The sequence below is a fragment of the Leucoraja erinacea genome, chromosome 4, assembly GCF_028641065.1.
Source record: "Leucoraja erinacea ecotype New England chromosome 4, Leri_hhj_1, whole genome shotgun sequence".
NCBI lineage: Eukaryota > Metazoa > Chordata > Chondrichthyes > Rajiformes > Rajidae > Leucoraja > Leucoraja erinaceus.
In genome coordinates, this window is record NC_073380.1 from 82,453,471 (window position 1) to 82,469,004 (window position 15,534).

Here is a 15,534-nt window from a genome sequence, read left to right on the forward strand (position 1 = left end):
TTAAGGACCAGCGAACGGCTTGAGACTATAATTTATGACATCCAACTGACTTAATTCCCCTTGCAGCTCCCATTTCAACCAACATTTATGATGCCTTGACATCATTATTATATTTTAGGGCACTTTGTGACAGGGCTGATGGATGGATACAGGAAATGGTTGTTACAGAGAATCATTCTGTGATGATGGGGGTCTATGTTCAGAGGTAACCCCTCAGGTCCCACACAGTACATCAAGTGCACATCAAAGCCTAAACATCGTCACACGCTCCCCGTAACAAATGGGTTAATTTCATTGCTAAAATCCCAATTATTTTATACAGATTTATTTAAACTACACACACACTGTAGTTTAGTTTATCTTTAGTTAGAGATACATTGCGGTAAACAGGCCCATCGACCCTACAAATCTGCACTGACCAAAACCCCCTATACGAACAGTATCGTACACTCAAGGGACAACTTTACCCAAACCTAATAATCTACAAGCCTGTGCGTCTTTGTAGTGTGGGAGGAAACTGAATTACCCCGGGAAAACCCAAGCGGGGAGAACGAACAAACTCCGTATGGACAGCACCCCTAGTCAGGATTGAACACGGGTCTTTGGTGACATAATGCAGCAAATCTATCTCTGCGCTATTCCAGACTGCAGAGCAGCAGGACATAGTGTAAACTTGTGGAATAGATATTCACACTCAGTTAGGTGTGATGATTAAAAAATGCTGGGAGTTTCGCATTCATAGTTCCAAACTATGCTCCCAGTGGGATTGTGAGCTTGCTGTACTAGTGTGAAGGAGGAGGCAGGAAGCTGTCCAGTGAAAGTGACTGTTTGGCCCTGGATGAACAACACACTAGCCTAACACTCATTAGTCTGTAAAAGGACAGGGAGAGGGGGTGGAGGGTGAGGGGGAAGAGAGACAGGTTCGCACAGGTCAGAAACAATAAATCCCTCCACCCCATCCCCTCGACCCCATCTCCTTTATCCCACCCTCTCCACTCCACCCGCAACCCCACCACCCACACATCATCTACACTACACGCATTGACTCCTCCCAGTCACCCTGACCCACACACCCCTTCTGCCCATTCACACCTACACCCACCACCTTTCCTCCATCCCAACTCCTCTATCCCACATACTGCCTCCACTCCACATGCCCACCTCCATCCCACACACCAACCCCAGAACCCACAACCTTTCCAATCCACTCCACATCTCAACACACTCCCTCCACCTCAATGCACCCTCTCTATCCCTTCTACACCTCACACTGCCCTAGAACCCGATACACCAATCCACCCCAATCACCCCTCCATTCCAACACACACACACCTCCACCCAAGCGCCCTTCAACCACACACCACCCACTCACCCCTCCACCTCAACACCCCCCACTCCACCCCAATACCCCCTCAACCCCTCCACCCATGCACACTTCCTCCACCCAACACACCCTCTCCACCCCATCCCCTCAAACCACCTCTGCCACCATACCCTAAACACCCCTCCACCAACCCACCCATGCTGGCACCACCCTCTCCACCCCAACACATCCTCTCCACCCCACTCACCTCTCCTTCCCATCCCATTCACCCACTCTCCCTTCAACCCAAAGTAGACCCACCAACACACAACCCCTTCACCCCACCCAGCCTCCGTCCCTGGCTTGCAGCATCCCCTCACTACAAGGACGACCACCCACTCACAGGTGGAGTTCTGCAGGTTATCTCGAACAGGAATTGTGTGAGGAGTGTGCAGTTTTTCTCTCCGATCAGCACTGCCATGTCGGGAGGGAAACTGGAGCCGGATATTGTCAGGATGGTTCCACCTGAAACAGAAGGGCAGAAACAGTGCTCTGAATGTAAGGGCAGTGGATGTGATGCAAAGTGGGCTCCAATTTCCAGTCTTGCCTCTCACTGACTATCCAGCTATTCTACCATTTACCCACCTCTCCCACCTGTTCTCATCGCCACAGCCAATATCAATTCACCAGCCCTAACATCTAGTCTTAAATTGCACTGACCCCAGTCCTCACCACCTGCTCAATCCTGTTCAGGTGTCCATTGCCTCTGGGAGAAAATGTCTTCTCTGGCACCAGTCTGCAAGATTTGGCTCCAACCCCAGATGTACTTCATAGAACAGGCTGCCCATTTCAAAGCACCAGAATCCTATTTTTCTCCATTCAGTGAGCTTCTTATACAGTGGCAGACTGGGTCTAAAAATATTGGTTGCTAGGAGACAAAGGGGGCCCATTTCATCAGGGGCCCACTTGATATAGGGGGCCCACTTCATCAAGGGCCCACTTGCCATCGGGCAAGCTGACACCCTTCTTATATTGTACTGCTGCCTGCAGTGATTCACTGGAGTCCAGGAGACCAGCAAAGGCACTGTAATGTGCAAGTCTTTGTAATCTTTAGCCATGGTGGGTAAAGAGATATTTTAAAATCATTTGTTTAAGAAACGCAAATTCACCTGGACCATTTCCGACATCTCCCTACTGATTCTAGACCTCACTATCTCCATCGCACGTAGCAGACTACTGACCGACATCTACTACAAACCCACTACCTCCCATGGCTATCTGGACTACATTTCTTCCCACCCTGCTTCCTGTAAGCCCTCTATCTCCTACTCCCAATTCCTCCGTCTACGCCGCATCTGCAACCAGGATGAGGTGTTCCACACCAGGGAATTGGAGATGTCCTCATTCTTTAGGGAATGGGGGTTCCCCTCTTCGACTATAGATGAGGCTCTGACCAGGGTCTCCTCTATATCCCGTAGCTCCACTCTCACTTCCCATCACCCCCACTCGTAACAAGGACAGTCCCCCTTGTCCTCACCTTCCACCCTACCAGCCGTCACATACAACAGATAATCCTTTGACATTTTCGCCACCTCCAACGGGATCCACCACTGGTCACATCTTCCCATCTCCTCCCCTTTCGACTTTCCGCAGAGACCACTTACTCCATAACTCCCTGGTCAATTTGTCCCCTCCCACCCAAACCATCCCCTCCCCTGGTACTTTCCCTTGCAACCGCAGGAAATGCTACACCTGTCAATTTACCTCCCCCCTCGACTCCATCCAAGGACCCAAGCAGTCTTTCCAAGTGCGGCAGAGGTTCACCTGCACCTCCTCTTCTAGTGCATTCACTGTTCTAGCTGTCAACTGCTCTACATCGGTGAGACCAAGCGTAGGCTTGGCGATCACTTCGCCGAACACCTCCACTTAGTTTGCATTAACCAACCTGATCTCCCGGTGGCTCAGAACTTCAACTCCCCCTCGCATTCCAAATCCGACCTTTCTGTCCTGGGCCTCCTCCATGGCCAGAGTGAGCACCACCGTAAATTGGAGCAACAGCACCTCATAAGTTGCTTGGGTAGTTTACACCCCAGCGGTATGAACATTGACTTCTCCAATTTCAGGTAATCCTTGCTGTCTGCCTCCTTCCCCTCCCCTTCCCAGCTGTCCCACAGCCCACTGTCTCCGCCTCTTCTTCCCGCTCCCGCCCCCCCCCACATCAGTCTGAAGAAGGGGCTCGACCCAAAAGATCACCTATTTCTTCGCACATAGATGCTGCCTCACCCGCTGAGTTTCTCCAGCATTTTTGTCTACTTTTAAAACCATTTGCATTTTGTAGGGTCTGGGTATTATTAGCAAAGATAGCAGTTATCTCTGTCTCTTTTTTCATTTTTTTCCTGCCTCATGTCTGGTGGGGATGGAGGGAGAATAGAGGGAGAGGACGGGGGGGGGGGGGGGGGGGTGAGGGGGGGGGTAGGGAGTGGGGAATAGAGGGAGAGGGGGGCAGAGGGGGAGGTGAGGAGGAATATGGGGAGGATAGGGGGAGGTGAGGGGGGGGATGAGGGGGGATAGAAAGATAGGATGGGGTGGGGAAAGAGTAGGGATGGGGGGGGAGGGAGGGGAGCGGAGTTATGGAGGGTAGGGTGGGAGTGATTGGGGAAGGGGGGGGAGAGGGGAAAGATCCTGGGGAGGTGAAGAGGGAGAGTGGGGGCATTGAGGGAGAGGAGGGGGTAGGGAGGGAGATGGGGGAAAGTGGGGGAGGTGAGGAGGGAGAGTGGGGGAAGAGGAGGAATAGGAGAGGACGGGGGAGTGGGGGAGGTAGGGAATGGGGGATAGATGGAGGGGAGTGCAATGGGGGGGTGTGAGGAGGAGTAGTGGGGGAGATAGGGGGAGGTAAGGAGTAGGGGAGGTGGGGAATGGAGGGAGTGGTGGGGGGATAGGGAGGGGAGAGGTTACAGAGAGAGGGAGTGTCAGAGGGTAGGGGAAAGGAGAGGGAGGGAGAGGTGAGAGAGGGATTGGGGAGGGGAGGAGGAGATGGAAAAGAAGAGGGAGTGCTGGGGATTATGGGCAATGAGCTGCTCCTGCACATTTGGGGGCTATGCGTGAGTGGTTGAATATTGCGTTGGGGGAATGGGTTGCATTGGGGGAACGGGTGAGTGGTGGAATATTGTGTTGGGAGAGCAGACCCAACGGGTCTGCACTTAGTCTAGTTTTACACTAATGCCAGAAACTGTTTGTCCTTTCAATTAATCTATTGAATAGAGCTGAAATCCACACAAAATGTAGTTCAATTAAAACTTTAAACTTGACATTCATGGTCTTTAGTTCTTTTAAGTATCTGTCCACTGCTTGTGCTGAGGTTTTAAGTATTATTGAATGGAGCAGTTTATTACTTTAACGATTAATTAAATGGCTATCCACCTATTTTGTAATCGTTACCTTCCGTACTGCCCTCAGAAGGAAAAATGCCGGTAACCTCCAGCTCATAGGTGAAAGTAAACATCCTGTTGCCTGAGTGTTTTGCAAAGCCAAGCTCAGCGACGTAGAGTGTGAGTGGGGACACTGTGGTGAAGCCTGGCCCAACCAGACAAGTAATTTCAGTATCTAATGATAAAATGAAAGCAAAATTACATCATTAAAATCAATCAATCACCAATAAAACTATTATGCTGCTTGTAAATTTCATAACAAAAGGATTTGAGTATAGGAGCAGGGAGGTTCTACTGCAGTTGTACAGGGTCTTGGTGAGACCACACCTGGAGTATTGCATACAGTTTTGGTCTCCTAATCTGAGGAAGGACATTTTTGCCATAGAGGGAGTACAGAGAAGGTTCACCAGGCTGATTCCTGGGATTCAGGACTTTCATATGAAGAAAGATTGGATAGACTTGGCTTGTACTCGCTAGAATTTAGAAGATTGAGGGGGGATCTTATAGAAACTTACAAAATTCTTAAGGGGTTGGACAGGCTAGATGCAGGAAGATTGTTCCAGATGTTGGGGAAGTCCAGAACAAGGGGGTCACAGTTTAAGGATAAGGGGGAAATCTTTTAGGACCGAGATGAGGAAAACATTTTTGACACAGAGAGTGGTGAATCTGTGGAATTCTCTGCCACAGAAGGTAGTTGTGGCCAGTTCATTGGCTATATTTAAGAGGGAGTTAGATGTGGCCCTTGTGGCTAAAGGGATCAGGGGGCATAGAGAGAAGGCAGGTACAGGATACTGAGTTGGATGATCAGCCATGATCATATTGCATGGCGGTGCAGGCTCGAAGGGCCGAATGGCCTACTCCTGCACCTAATTTCTATGTATCTGTGTTTCTTACCGTGTTTCATTTTAATATTCTGGGCTCCTCTATTTTGTCCCCACTACTGCTCCCTTTCCGCTTGCACTATTATCTTGTGCTCCATTCTGCCCCCTATCATTGACCTTCCCTTGTGTTCACAACCAACCCCTCCTTGTCCATATTATAAATATATTAATCTCGGAATTATTCCAGTTCTGTTGAACAATTATTAACCTGAAACACTAATTCTGTGTCTCTCCAGAAATCTACTAGTACTTCCAACATTTTCTGTTTTAATTTCAGATTTCGAGAAAATGCAGGACTTTGTTTTCTTTGAACAAGCCTTATTTCGCTGTTAAGATCTCCAGTGCGCTTTGGAGTCATGTTATGTCTGGTTATATTCATTCAGTCACAGTGGAATACTTTGCTCGGTTAAAAGCCCTCGTTAAGGATCTTGCCTTTGATTGCATAATTTCCCATTATGTACAACCTCCTGATGTATAGCACATCGCATTTGCTTGGATTAAACTCAATCTGCTATCTCTCTGCGCATTTTTGTGGTCGTTCAATATCCCGCTGTATACTTTGACAGCCTTCCCCACAGCACGTGATCCCAGCCATCTTGGTGTCATCTGCAAATTTACTGATCAACCTATCTACGTTTATGTCCAAATCATGTGTATATATCACAAGCAAAAATCGTCCCAGATCCCTGCAGAAGTCCTGTCACAGTTTTGATCTGTGCAGTATTTTGTAAGTGATTATGCAATAAAAGCTCTTTGTTAAGGAAACAAAAACACCAGTGATCCACTCTCTCAATTCTTTGCTCCTCAGTTGATAAGGAGGGGCCGTGGGAGCAATGTTGTTACTCACGGGGTGTTTGGGAATGGAATGGTCTGCCTCAGGGAATGGCAGGGACCATCACATCCTCTAAGGAGAACTGTGGAAATATTTGGAACTAAGTGAAGCATATGAATAGCATGAGGGAGCAGAAACGACACCCAGTGTTGGAGCTATGACCTCCGCCCATGCTTCTGAAGAAACTGAGAGTAAAACACTAAGTGCTGAAGGAGCTCAGCGGGACAGGAAGCATCTGTGGACGAAATGAACAGATGATGTTTCCGGTCGGGACCCTTCTGCAGTTCCTTTCTCAGCTGCTGGAGACTGCACTGTCGAATGGCTGCTCCCGATGCATAGGAAGGAGCCCTCAGCTCTGCCTCCTGTACACGTGGCAAGCCAGTAGTCCAGTGATTCGCCCCCACACACCACAAAGACACCTTTGGTTTTCAGCATCAGCTCACCAGTTACTCTCGTGATCGTACAATTGGCTTCCCCAATCGCAACCCAGGTAGTGTCTGTCTTTGAACTGTTGGCGAACCGGTAGCCCGAGATGGTCAGGACCGTGCCTGAAAGAGCCGAACCTGCAGGAGCAAAGGGTAGAGTTAGACGTTGGTCACAGTCACTGCGGCCTGCTCTGGGCTGGACATTACAGGGTGTAAATTTGCACTGTGCTTTGGGCTTGACGTTCTACTGTGGGGAAGATCACAGTCTCCCTGTTCTGGGTTGGATGTAAGATGGTGGGTATGATCATAGTCACCCTGCCCTGGGTTGGACGTTATATAGAGGACACATTTACTCCACCCTGGACTAGACTTAACATAGTGGACGTGGTCACTCTGTGCTGGTCTGTACATTACACAGTGGACACGGTCACTAAACCTGCTCTGGGCTAGGTGTTACAATGTGAGTGAGCATGGTCACTGTGCTCTGGGCTGGACATACACAGCATGCATGGTTACTATATACTGTCCTGGGCAAAGCCAGTGGACATGGGCATACTATGCTGGCCTGGATATTACACAGTGTATGTGGGCACACTGTGCTGGCCTGGATATTACACAATGGGCATGGTCACTAAGGCCTGCTCTGGCCTGGATATTACACATTGGACACGGTCAACATGACTTGCTATGAAGGTACACAAAAAAGCTGGAGAAACTCAGCGGGTGCAGCAGCATCTATGGAGCGAAGGAAATAGGCAACGTTTCAGGCCGAAACCTTTCTTCAGACTGATCGGGGGCGGGGACAAGAAAGGACAAAGGAGGAGGAGCCCGAAGGCTGGGGGATGGGAGGAGACAGCAGGGGGACTGGGGAAGGGGAGGAGACAGCAAGGACTAACAAAATTGGGAAAATTCAATGTTCATGCCCCCAGGATGCAGACTCCCCAAACGGAATATGAGATGCTGTTCCTCCAATTTCCGGTGCTGCTCGCTGTGGCCATGGAGGAGACCCAGGACAGAGAGGTCGGAGAGGGATTGGGAGGGGGAGTTGAAGTGCTGAGCCACCGGGAGGTCAGCTTGGTTATTGCGGACCGAGCGGAGGTGTTCGGCGAAACGATCGCCCAACCTCCGCTTGGTCTCACCGATATAGATCAGCTGACATCTAGAGCAGTGGACGCAATAGATGAGATTGGAAGAGATGCAGGTAAACCTCTGTCGCACCTGGAACGATTGCTTGGGTCCTTGAACGGAGTCGAGGGGGGAGGTAAAGGGACAAGTGTTGCATCTCTTGCGGTTGCAAGGGAAAGTGCCCGGGGAGTGGGTGGTACGAGAGGGAAGGGAAGAATTGACAAGGGAGTTATGGAGGGGGCGGTGACAAGGTGACTTGCTATGGGTTGGATGGTACAGTATGGCCACGACTGGGTGTTACACTGTGGGAAGGGCACTCTTGTGCTGGTCTGGATTTAAGATGGTGGATTCAGCCATGGTCACTCTGCTCGGATGTACATAACGTGTAAAGGAGGTACAGGCTGCAGCCTGAGGGACGTGCCCAGAATTTGCTGAAGGCAGGTGGAAGGAGGTGACTGTGGAGTTAGAACATGAGATGAAACAGCGGAGGTGGAGGCCACCCGGTCCTTCGAATCTTCTCCACCATTCAATCCCAGTCTTGCCTCAACCCCTCTCCCCATCCCCCTCTACTGTACTCTGTCAAACACTGAATTCAGTATATTTAGCGGCTCTGCCTCCACAGCTCGGTCGGTAGAGAAAATGAACATTCACAAACTGTTGAAAGAAGAAATGTCTCCGCACCTCCGTCTGAAATGAGGAAGCCCAGAAATGTTGGCCTCTTGTGCAACGTACCCCCCTGAGCGGAAACATTCCCCCCTGGTTTGAGCACATACCTCTGCTTGGGCTGATGCCTGTAATGACTGGGGTTTTCGCAGAATTCCACATGTATCCACAGTTTCCGGAGCAGTTGCTGGGAATGCCGTTGATGAAAACATGCACCTGTTGGGTAGGAAATGTCATGACAGCGGAGTGGTTCTGATCATCACCATGCTGCAGGTTGTATTCACACTGTAAACCCCACGAGCACCAGCATTAATGGGGGGGCTGTAATACTTGGCTGCCATTGCCAGGCAGCAACGATAACCGCAGTTCCGCACCGCGGCTTTTGGGAGTCACTGCCTTGCAGCTCCGGTGACATGGGTTCCATTCCAATCTCCGGTGCTGTCTGGATGGTGTTTGCACCTTCTACTTATGCATTTCCCCAGTTTCCTCCCAAAGGTACATTGGAAGGTTAAATTGCTAATGTAAATTGCCCCTGGTGTCCCAGTGGGTGGTAAAATCTGGGGGAATTGATAGGAATGGCAAGAGAACAGTTAATAGGGAAAATTAATTGGGGAATCCAATGGGCCAAATAATGTTGGCCAAATCGAAGTCATAAGGAAATGCAAAGTATTCTTCATGAGACTGTTATCGAGAGCGGAAGGTGGATTAGTCCCGGATGAGGTTGAGGGAACCAAGAAACAGAGCCAGCTGAAACTGATGAATTTTCCAGCAGAGTCTCTGCTACTGACGTGTTAATCTAACACAGACCCTGACAGCATGGGCTGGGGGTGCCTGTTCAAGAGTTAATACTGCTGTCGACCAGATTGATTAGATATGTAATACCAAAGCTAAACTCTGTGATGAGGCAATCTGGGGAACAGAATGGAGAAAACTGGAAATATAGTGGTTCAGGTATCGTCTGTAGAGTTTAACCGTCTGGGTGCTCTCAAGTCTTTTTCTTTCTATGTAATGAGAAAGCCTCATCACATTTAAATAATAAATGTTGTTTCTCCCTCCTCAGATGCCTGTCTGACATAGAAACATAGAAATTAGGTGCAGGAGTAGGCCATTCGGCCCTTCGAGCCTGCACCGCCATTCAATATGATCATGGCTGATCATCCAACTCAGTATCCCGTACCTGCCTTCTCTCCATACCCCCTGATCCCCTTAGCCACAAGGGCCACATCTAACTCCCTCTTAAATATAGCCAATGAGCTGGCCTCAACTACCCTCTGTGGCAGAGAGTTCCAGAGATTCACCACTCTCTGCGTGAAAAAAGTTCTTCTCATCTCGGTTTTAAAGGATTTCCCCCTTATCCTTAAGCTGTGACCCCTTGTCCTGGACTTCCCTAATATCGGGAACAATCTTCCTGCATCTAGCCTGTCCAACCCCTTAAGAATTTTGTAAGTTTCTATAAGATCCCCTCTCAATCTTCTAAATTCTAGAGAGTATAAACCAAGTCTATCCAGTCTTTCCTCATAAGACAGTCCTGACATCCCAGGAATCAGTCTGGTGAACCGTCTCTGCACTCCCTCTATGGCAATAATGTCCTTCCTCAGATTTGGAGTGTTAAACACATATGAGTGTTTCCACTATTTCTGGTTGATGTTTGAGACAACAGATTGTGTACACCCATCAACTCGATGATCTTTGCCCCCGACCCAAGATCGTTTTTTGTCTGCATATTCTTCTCTCTCTCAGGGTGTACTGGATAGTCATTGGTGATATAACCCACGTTTCCTGCACTTGTTGGGAAACAGAAGCAGCAAAGGGAAGGAAAACAATCTGCTCACAATCCCTCCAGATGTGATATATGCATAGGTGGGTGGAGGCCTAACTTGCAAAAGGATGAAGGGATTTGATTGCTGGTGAGGTTGGGGTGCAGTGGTGGTGGGGAAGGGGTGGGGGGGGAGGGAGGGAGTACGAGGGGATGTGGAGAAAGACCAGAAATGAGTCAAACTGCACAGCTTAGGAAGGAAATCTTCTCACTGGGAATAGCCCCCATCTGGGAATTCTCTGGATCTAAGGGTTTAAGTAAAAATGTCATAATCAAAACCAGCAGATTATTGCTGATTTGGGATTCTGGGGAATGTGGGATAAGAATGAGTAAATTGGATTGGGCTAGGGTAGGTTTCCAAATCAAGTCAGAATACAGGTGTAGTATAAATGGGGTTCCAGTATGGATTAGCCTTGGTCTAACTAACTGCGGAACAGGCTTGTGGGGGTTGGAGTGTGGATTCAACCAGCCATTTCACAGCAGGAGGGTGTGAAGAGTCTACTGTACATACCTGAGGCAGGGAGTGCGGGGTACGGAACAGGTCTCCAATCAGCCGCTGCCTGAACAGCCCTCCAGACTTCCTCTGGTAAACAATAACTTGCGCATTGACTCCTTGAACATTTGAACCATTAACCTGTTCAACACAGGATCAACAGACATTTAATGCCACAATCTAATTTTGGTCATTTGATCAGAACAAATTTCACCAGGAAAACATGGCTGAAGCTCCATTTATTCCTATAAAGAGGATCCAGGCAGCTTGGCAAAGGCAGCATTTTATTGCCCATCCTTAATAGAGTCATAACATCACACAGCACAGAAACAGATCATTTGACAAATGCCTAACCAGATGCCACATCTAAGCTTGAAACATTTACCTACAGTTGGCCCATGTTACTCTGAACCTTTCTTATCCATGTACCTGTCTAAATGTTTTATTAAATGTTCTTATTATACCTACCTCAACTATTTCCTCTGGGAACTCATTCCATCTACCCCAGTGTGAAAAAAAGCTGCCCCTCAAATACCTATAACATCTCTCCCCTCTCATCATAAACCTATGCCCTATAGTTGTTGATTTCCCTATGCTGGTAAAATGACTGTGCTTTCACCCTATCTATTTGTCCCATTATTTTATGCACCTGTATAAGATCACCCCTCAGCCTACAGCGTTTCATGGAATAAAATCCAAACTCTCCTTATAGTTCAGGTCTTCGCGACTGGCAACATTGACATAAATCTTTTCCGCACTCTTTCAATCTTAATGTCATCTTTCCAACAGCAGGGTGATCAAAACTAAACGCAATGCTCCATGTGCAGCCTCACCAATGTCTTGCACAACTGTAACATAACATTTCAACTTCTTTACTGAATTCCTTACTGATGAAGGTCAACATGTCAAAGGCCTTCTCCATCATCATATCCACCTTGATGCCATTTTCAGGGAACTATGTACCTTTATTCCTAGATATCTCTGTTTTCCAGCACTCTCTAGGATCCTACCATTCACTTTTCTGGTCCTATACAATAGTCTCATATAGTTATACAGCACAGAAATGGGCTCTTCGACCAAACTTGCTGACCAAGATGCCCCATCTGCACTTGTCCCACCTGCCTGCATTTGTCCCATGTCCCTCTAAATCTTTCTTCTCCATGTGATTGTCCAAATGTCTTTTAAATGTAGTTATAATGCCCTTGCGAAGATGAGAGCCGACTTCTTGAACCAATGCAGCCTTTGTGATGAAGGTAATCCCACAGTAGAGAGGAGAGGGAGTTCCAGGACTTACACCTAGTGGTAAAGAAGGAGTGGCCTCCGTGCAAGCTAATTTGGAGGAAATGATTCATCTGAACAGTCATTGCCTACCCCTGCAGGTGGTATGTATATACAAGATGATTTCAATGGACTCACTGATAATAAGCAAGGGGCGGAATGAGACCCTGATGATCATAGCCCAGCCATCTGCCCCCACTCATTCCTCCATCTTGTCCAATGCGTCTGATCATTACAACAGTAACATTGAATAGTGTTGAGGTTGATGTATACAACAGGCATATAGGTAGGGGGAGCAAACGCCATTTGGTCCCTTGAACCAGATCTATCACCTGGTCCCAGCCTGGTCTGTCCAGAGATCGGACAAATACGTTTTTTTGGGGTCAGCCTCTCACCTGTAGGTTGGGCTGTTTTCCGGCCTTCAACCACTTCACATTCCAGTAGCAATCTGAGCAGCTTCCCCACCTCTGCACGGACACGCTCCCGATCTCAGGAATGCTTTGTAAATTGTACTGCATTTCCACGTCTGAGGCACTGACTGGCAATCCTTCAAAACAAAAAAACAAAGATCAAAATGGGCCAGAGCGCCTGGAGTGTGGATCAGTGCATGATCTCTCATCCCCTCTCCTCCTCCCTCTTCTCCCCCCCAATGCCCACCATTTGCTTGTCCAATATCTCTCCAGCTCCCAATGATCGCTCCCTGTGATCAGCTCCCAGTGACTGAATCCCATTGACACAGTTCCTAGTGACCCAGTTACTAGTGACTTGTCCCTAGTGAACGGATTCCCATAGCCGGGTCTCAGTGACCCAATGATCAACACCCAATGACCCCGTGACTAGCTCCCAGTGACCCAATGACCGACTTCCAGTCACCTCTCTCAATTTCAGGCAACTCTGACCCGATCACAGCAACTGACTGCAGGAAGCACTGACCAGATCTGACCGCCGTTGGGGGCTGGAATTAGTTGTGTTCTCTTCACATCCGGTCCTTCTGCCAGTGCCCCTCACTCTGTGCCCTACGCTCACCACCTCCAGGAAATCTATATCTACCTCCCTTAACGCCCTTGTGTTTTTCAGTGGCCAACCTACAATCCCCGCACTGATAACTGACACTGGTTTCTCTCATCTACTCGTCTTCCCACCGGCAGAGTCAGAGTGCCTCGTTTCCCTCTGATCTCTACTATAATTCTGCTAGGTCAGGGTGGCGCATGGCCGCACCTGGGGAGAATTTTCACAAACCCTGAAAACTTTTTTACCCAGAGAGTTGTTAGTCTGTGGAATTCTGTGCCTCAGAAGGCGGTGGAGGTAGGTTCTCTGGATGCTTTCAAGAGAGAGCTAGATAGGGTTCTTAAAAATAGCAGAGTCAGGGGATATGGGGAGAAGGCAGGAACGAGGTACTGATTGGGGATGATCAGGCATGATCACATTGAATGGCGGTGCTGGCTCGAAGGGCCGAATGGCCCACTATTGTCTATTGTAGATGTAAAAGTAACCCTATCAATTTCCTCTTGTATGATGAAAGACTGCACAGGATTTGAGGACAATTTCAGTACAGTGCTGATATCAGTGCTGACTGTGTTGGCTCCAACAGGATGTGGTCGGACCACCCTGCAAGCACTGACTAGATTACAACCTGCCTGGACTCCAACCACAGGCTTCAGGAGTAGGACCTGAACCCACAATGTGCAGGAGGTGAAGGAGCAGAGCGAGGGTACAAAAATCCCAAATCCAAATGGGTGACAAGGAAACAAGTGAGGCATTACCGAGACAGAAGGTTAACCTGAAGTCAATCTCTCTGGGGTATAAATGGGAATAAGGCAGATAGATCTTGTTTGCTGCCCCTTTGAAAACTGATAAATGAGATCAGGCTCAGTCCACATATCTCTCAGGCTGGGTGTGACAGGACAAATCTCCTAGTGGACTAGAGCACTGGGTACTGAATATGTCAGATATCCTACAGATCTTGAACCTTCCCGTGGCATGGGACTTCATACAGAGTGGCACTTCCAGCAGGCAAGCACATTGAGAGCTGGTCTCCAAAAATCCCCATCCCTCAATACTCACCTTTCAACTGTCGGCCGAAGATTTCGATGTCCATAGTGCCGGTGATGGGGGGAGATGCTGTTTGTGTTCTCCGCACTCTTATCAAGGACCCCTTGGGCCAAGTGATCCCCTGGAAGGTGGCTTCATTCTTTGTGACGTTGGATTCAAGCTGAAAAATATTCATGGCAGGCGTCAGACTTCCTGATGGGGAATCCTAGTCTTCCATGGGGCTTCTTCTGGTCTACAGTTGAACACAGGCAGGAAAGCCCAAGAGAAGGTCAGGCTGTGTGGTCAGTTACACCGATGCTGCTGGGACCCACTAAGATGCAGTGGGATATTGGGGAAAATCCCATGAATTCTCCTTCGTAGCGAAGGGTTCAAAACACTGGGATCAACATTGGAACTAACCTTCCTTAACTACATATGGAGCACCCCTAACCAACCAGGAGCAGAGTCCACGTGTCGGACACCCTTGATCAACTAGCGAGACACTTCAAGTGTCACGACTATACATGATTTCAATTGAGCCATCCACAATGTACAGATACATGATAAGGGGCATAACTATAGTGCAAAATAAAGTCCAGTGAAGTCCAATTAAAGATAGCATCTCAAACCAATGAGCGACATGTGTGAAACACCCCTAACCATGGAGCAACACACTCCACATGCCGAGCATCTCAAACGGACATTCCGTGTGTGGAGCACCCCAAACACGGCAGATTCCGTGCATGGAGAGGAGGGGCAGACTCATTCCACAACCTTGTCCCAAGCACATGTTAAAATGATTCCCATTTTCCAAGCTGCTGGCTCACAGTGACATTACTCTCCTCTTTCTCTGCCAAAAGTATTCAGAGCTCCTAGGTGGGTTATGGCTGGAGGTGGTGTCCAAAATAATTGGAGCTGTACTGGGGTTCCTGTGCTCGTTCAGTGTCTCCACATTACAGGAACTAACAGGGGGAAAAACAGCATCATACTCAGAAGTAGGTTGGAAGTATCCCTGCACTATCCTGACCTGTGCTTTATAGACCTGTGCTTTATAGATCCGATAGTGTCCATGTCATACTGACCTGAGCAAAACCAATCTCTAGCAAAGGAATGTTGAAGCTACAGTTGAAGGGAACCATGGTTATCTCATACTCATTGGTTGAGTTGTCATTCAAGGCTTCATTTCGTGTTACGATGAACTGCTTAATAAGAATCCCTCTGGCAATCAATGGTGGGAGAGATCTCACTGGAGGACCTGT

The 15,534-nt window shown here is 48.5% G+C and overlaps 1 protein-coding gene across 1 annotated transcript in view; it reads right to left on the minus strand.

The window, feature by feature from the left end:
* Positions 1–15,534, minus strand: part of LOC129696063 (fibrocystin-L-like) — a 168,801-nt gene that overhangs the window by 91,742 nt on the left and 61,525 nt on the right. The window contains exons 23-32 of the mRNA XM_055633470.1: positions 15,326–15,533; positions 15,114–15,237; positions 14,300–14,456; positions 13,894–13,914; positions 12,640–12,791; positions 10,985–11,107; positions 8,609–8,873; positions 6,813–7,007; positions 4,742–4,906; positions 1,707–1,828 (exon numbers count right to left, since the gene is read on the minus strand). Of these exons, the coding sequence (XP_055489445.1) occupies positions 1,707–1,828; positions 4,742–4,906; positions 6,813–7,007; positions 8,609–8,873; positions 10,985–11,107; positions 12,640–12,791; positions 13,894–13,914; positions 14,300–14,456; positions 15,114–15,237; positions 15,326–15,533 (1,532 nt within the window). The remainder of the gene's footprint in view (positions 1–1,706; positions 1,829–4,741; positions 4,907–6,812; positions 7,008–8,608; positions 8,874–10,984; positions 11,108–12,639; positions 12,792–13,893; positions 13,915–14,299; positions 14,457–15,113; positions 15,238–15,325; position 15,534) is intronic.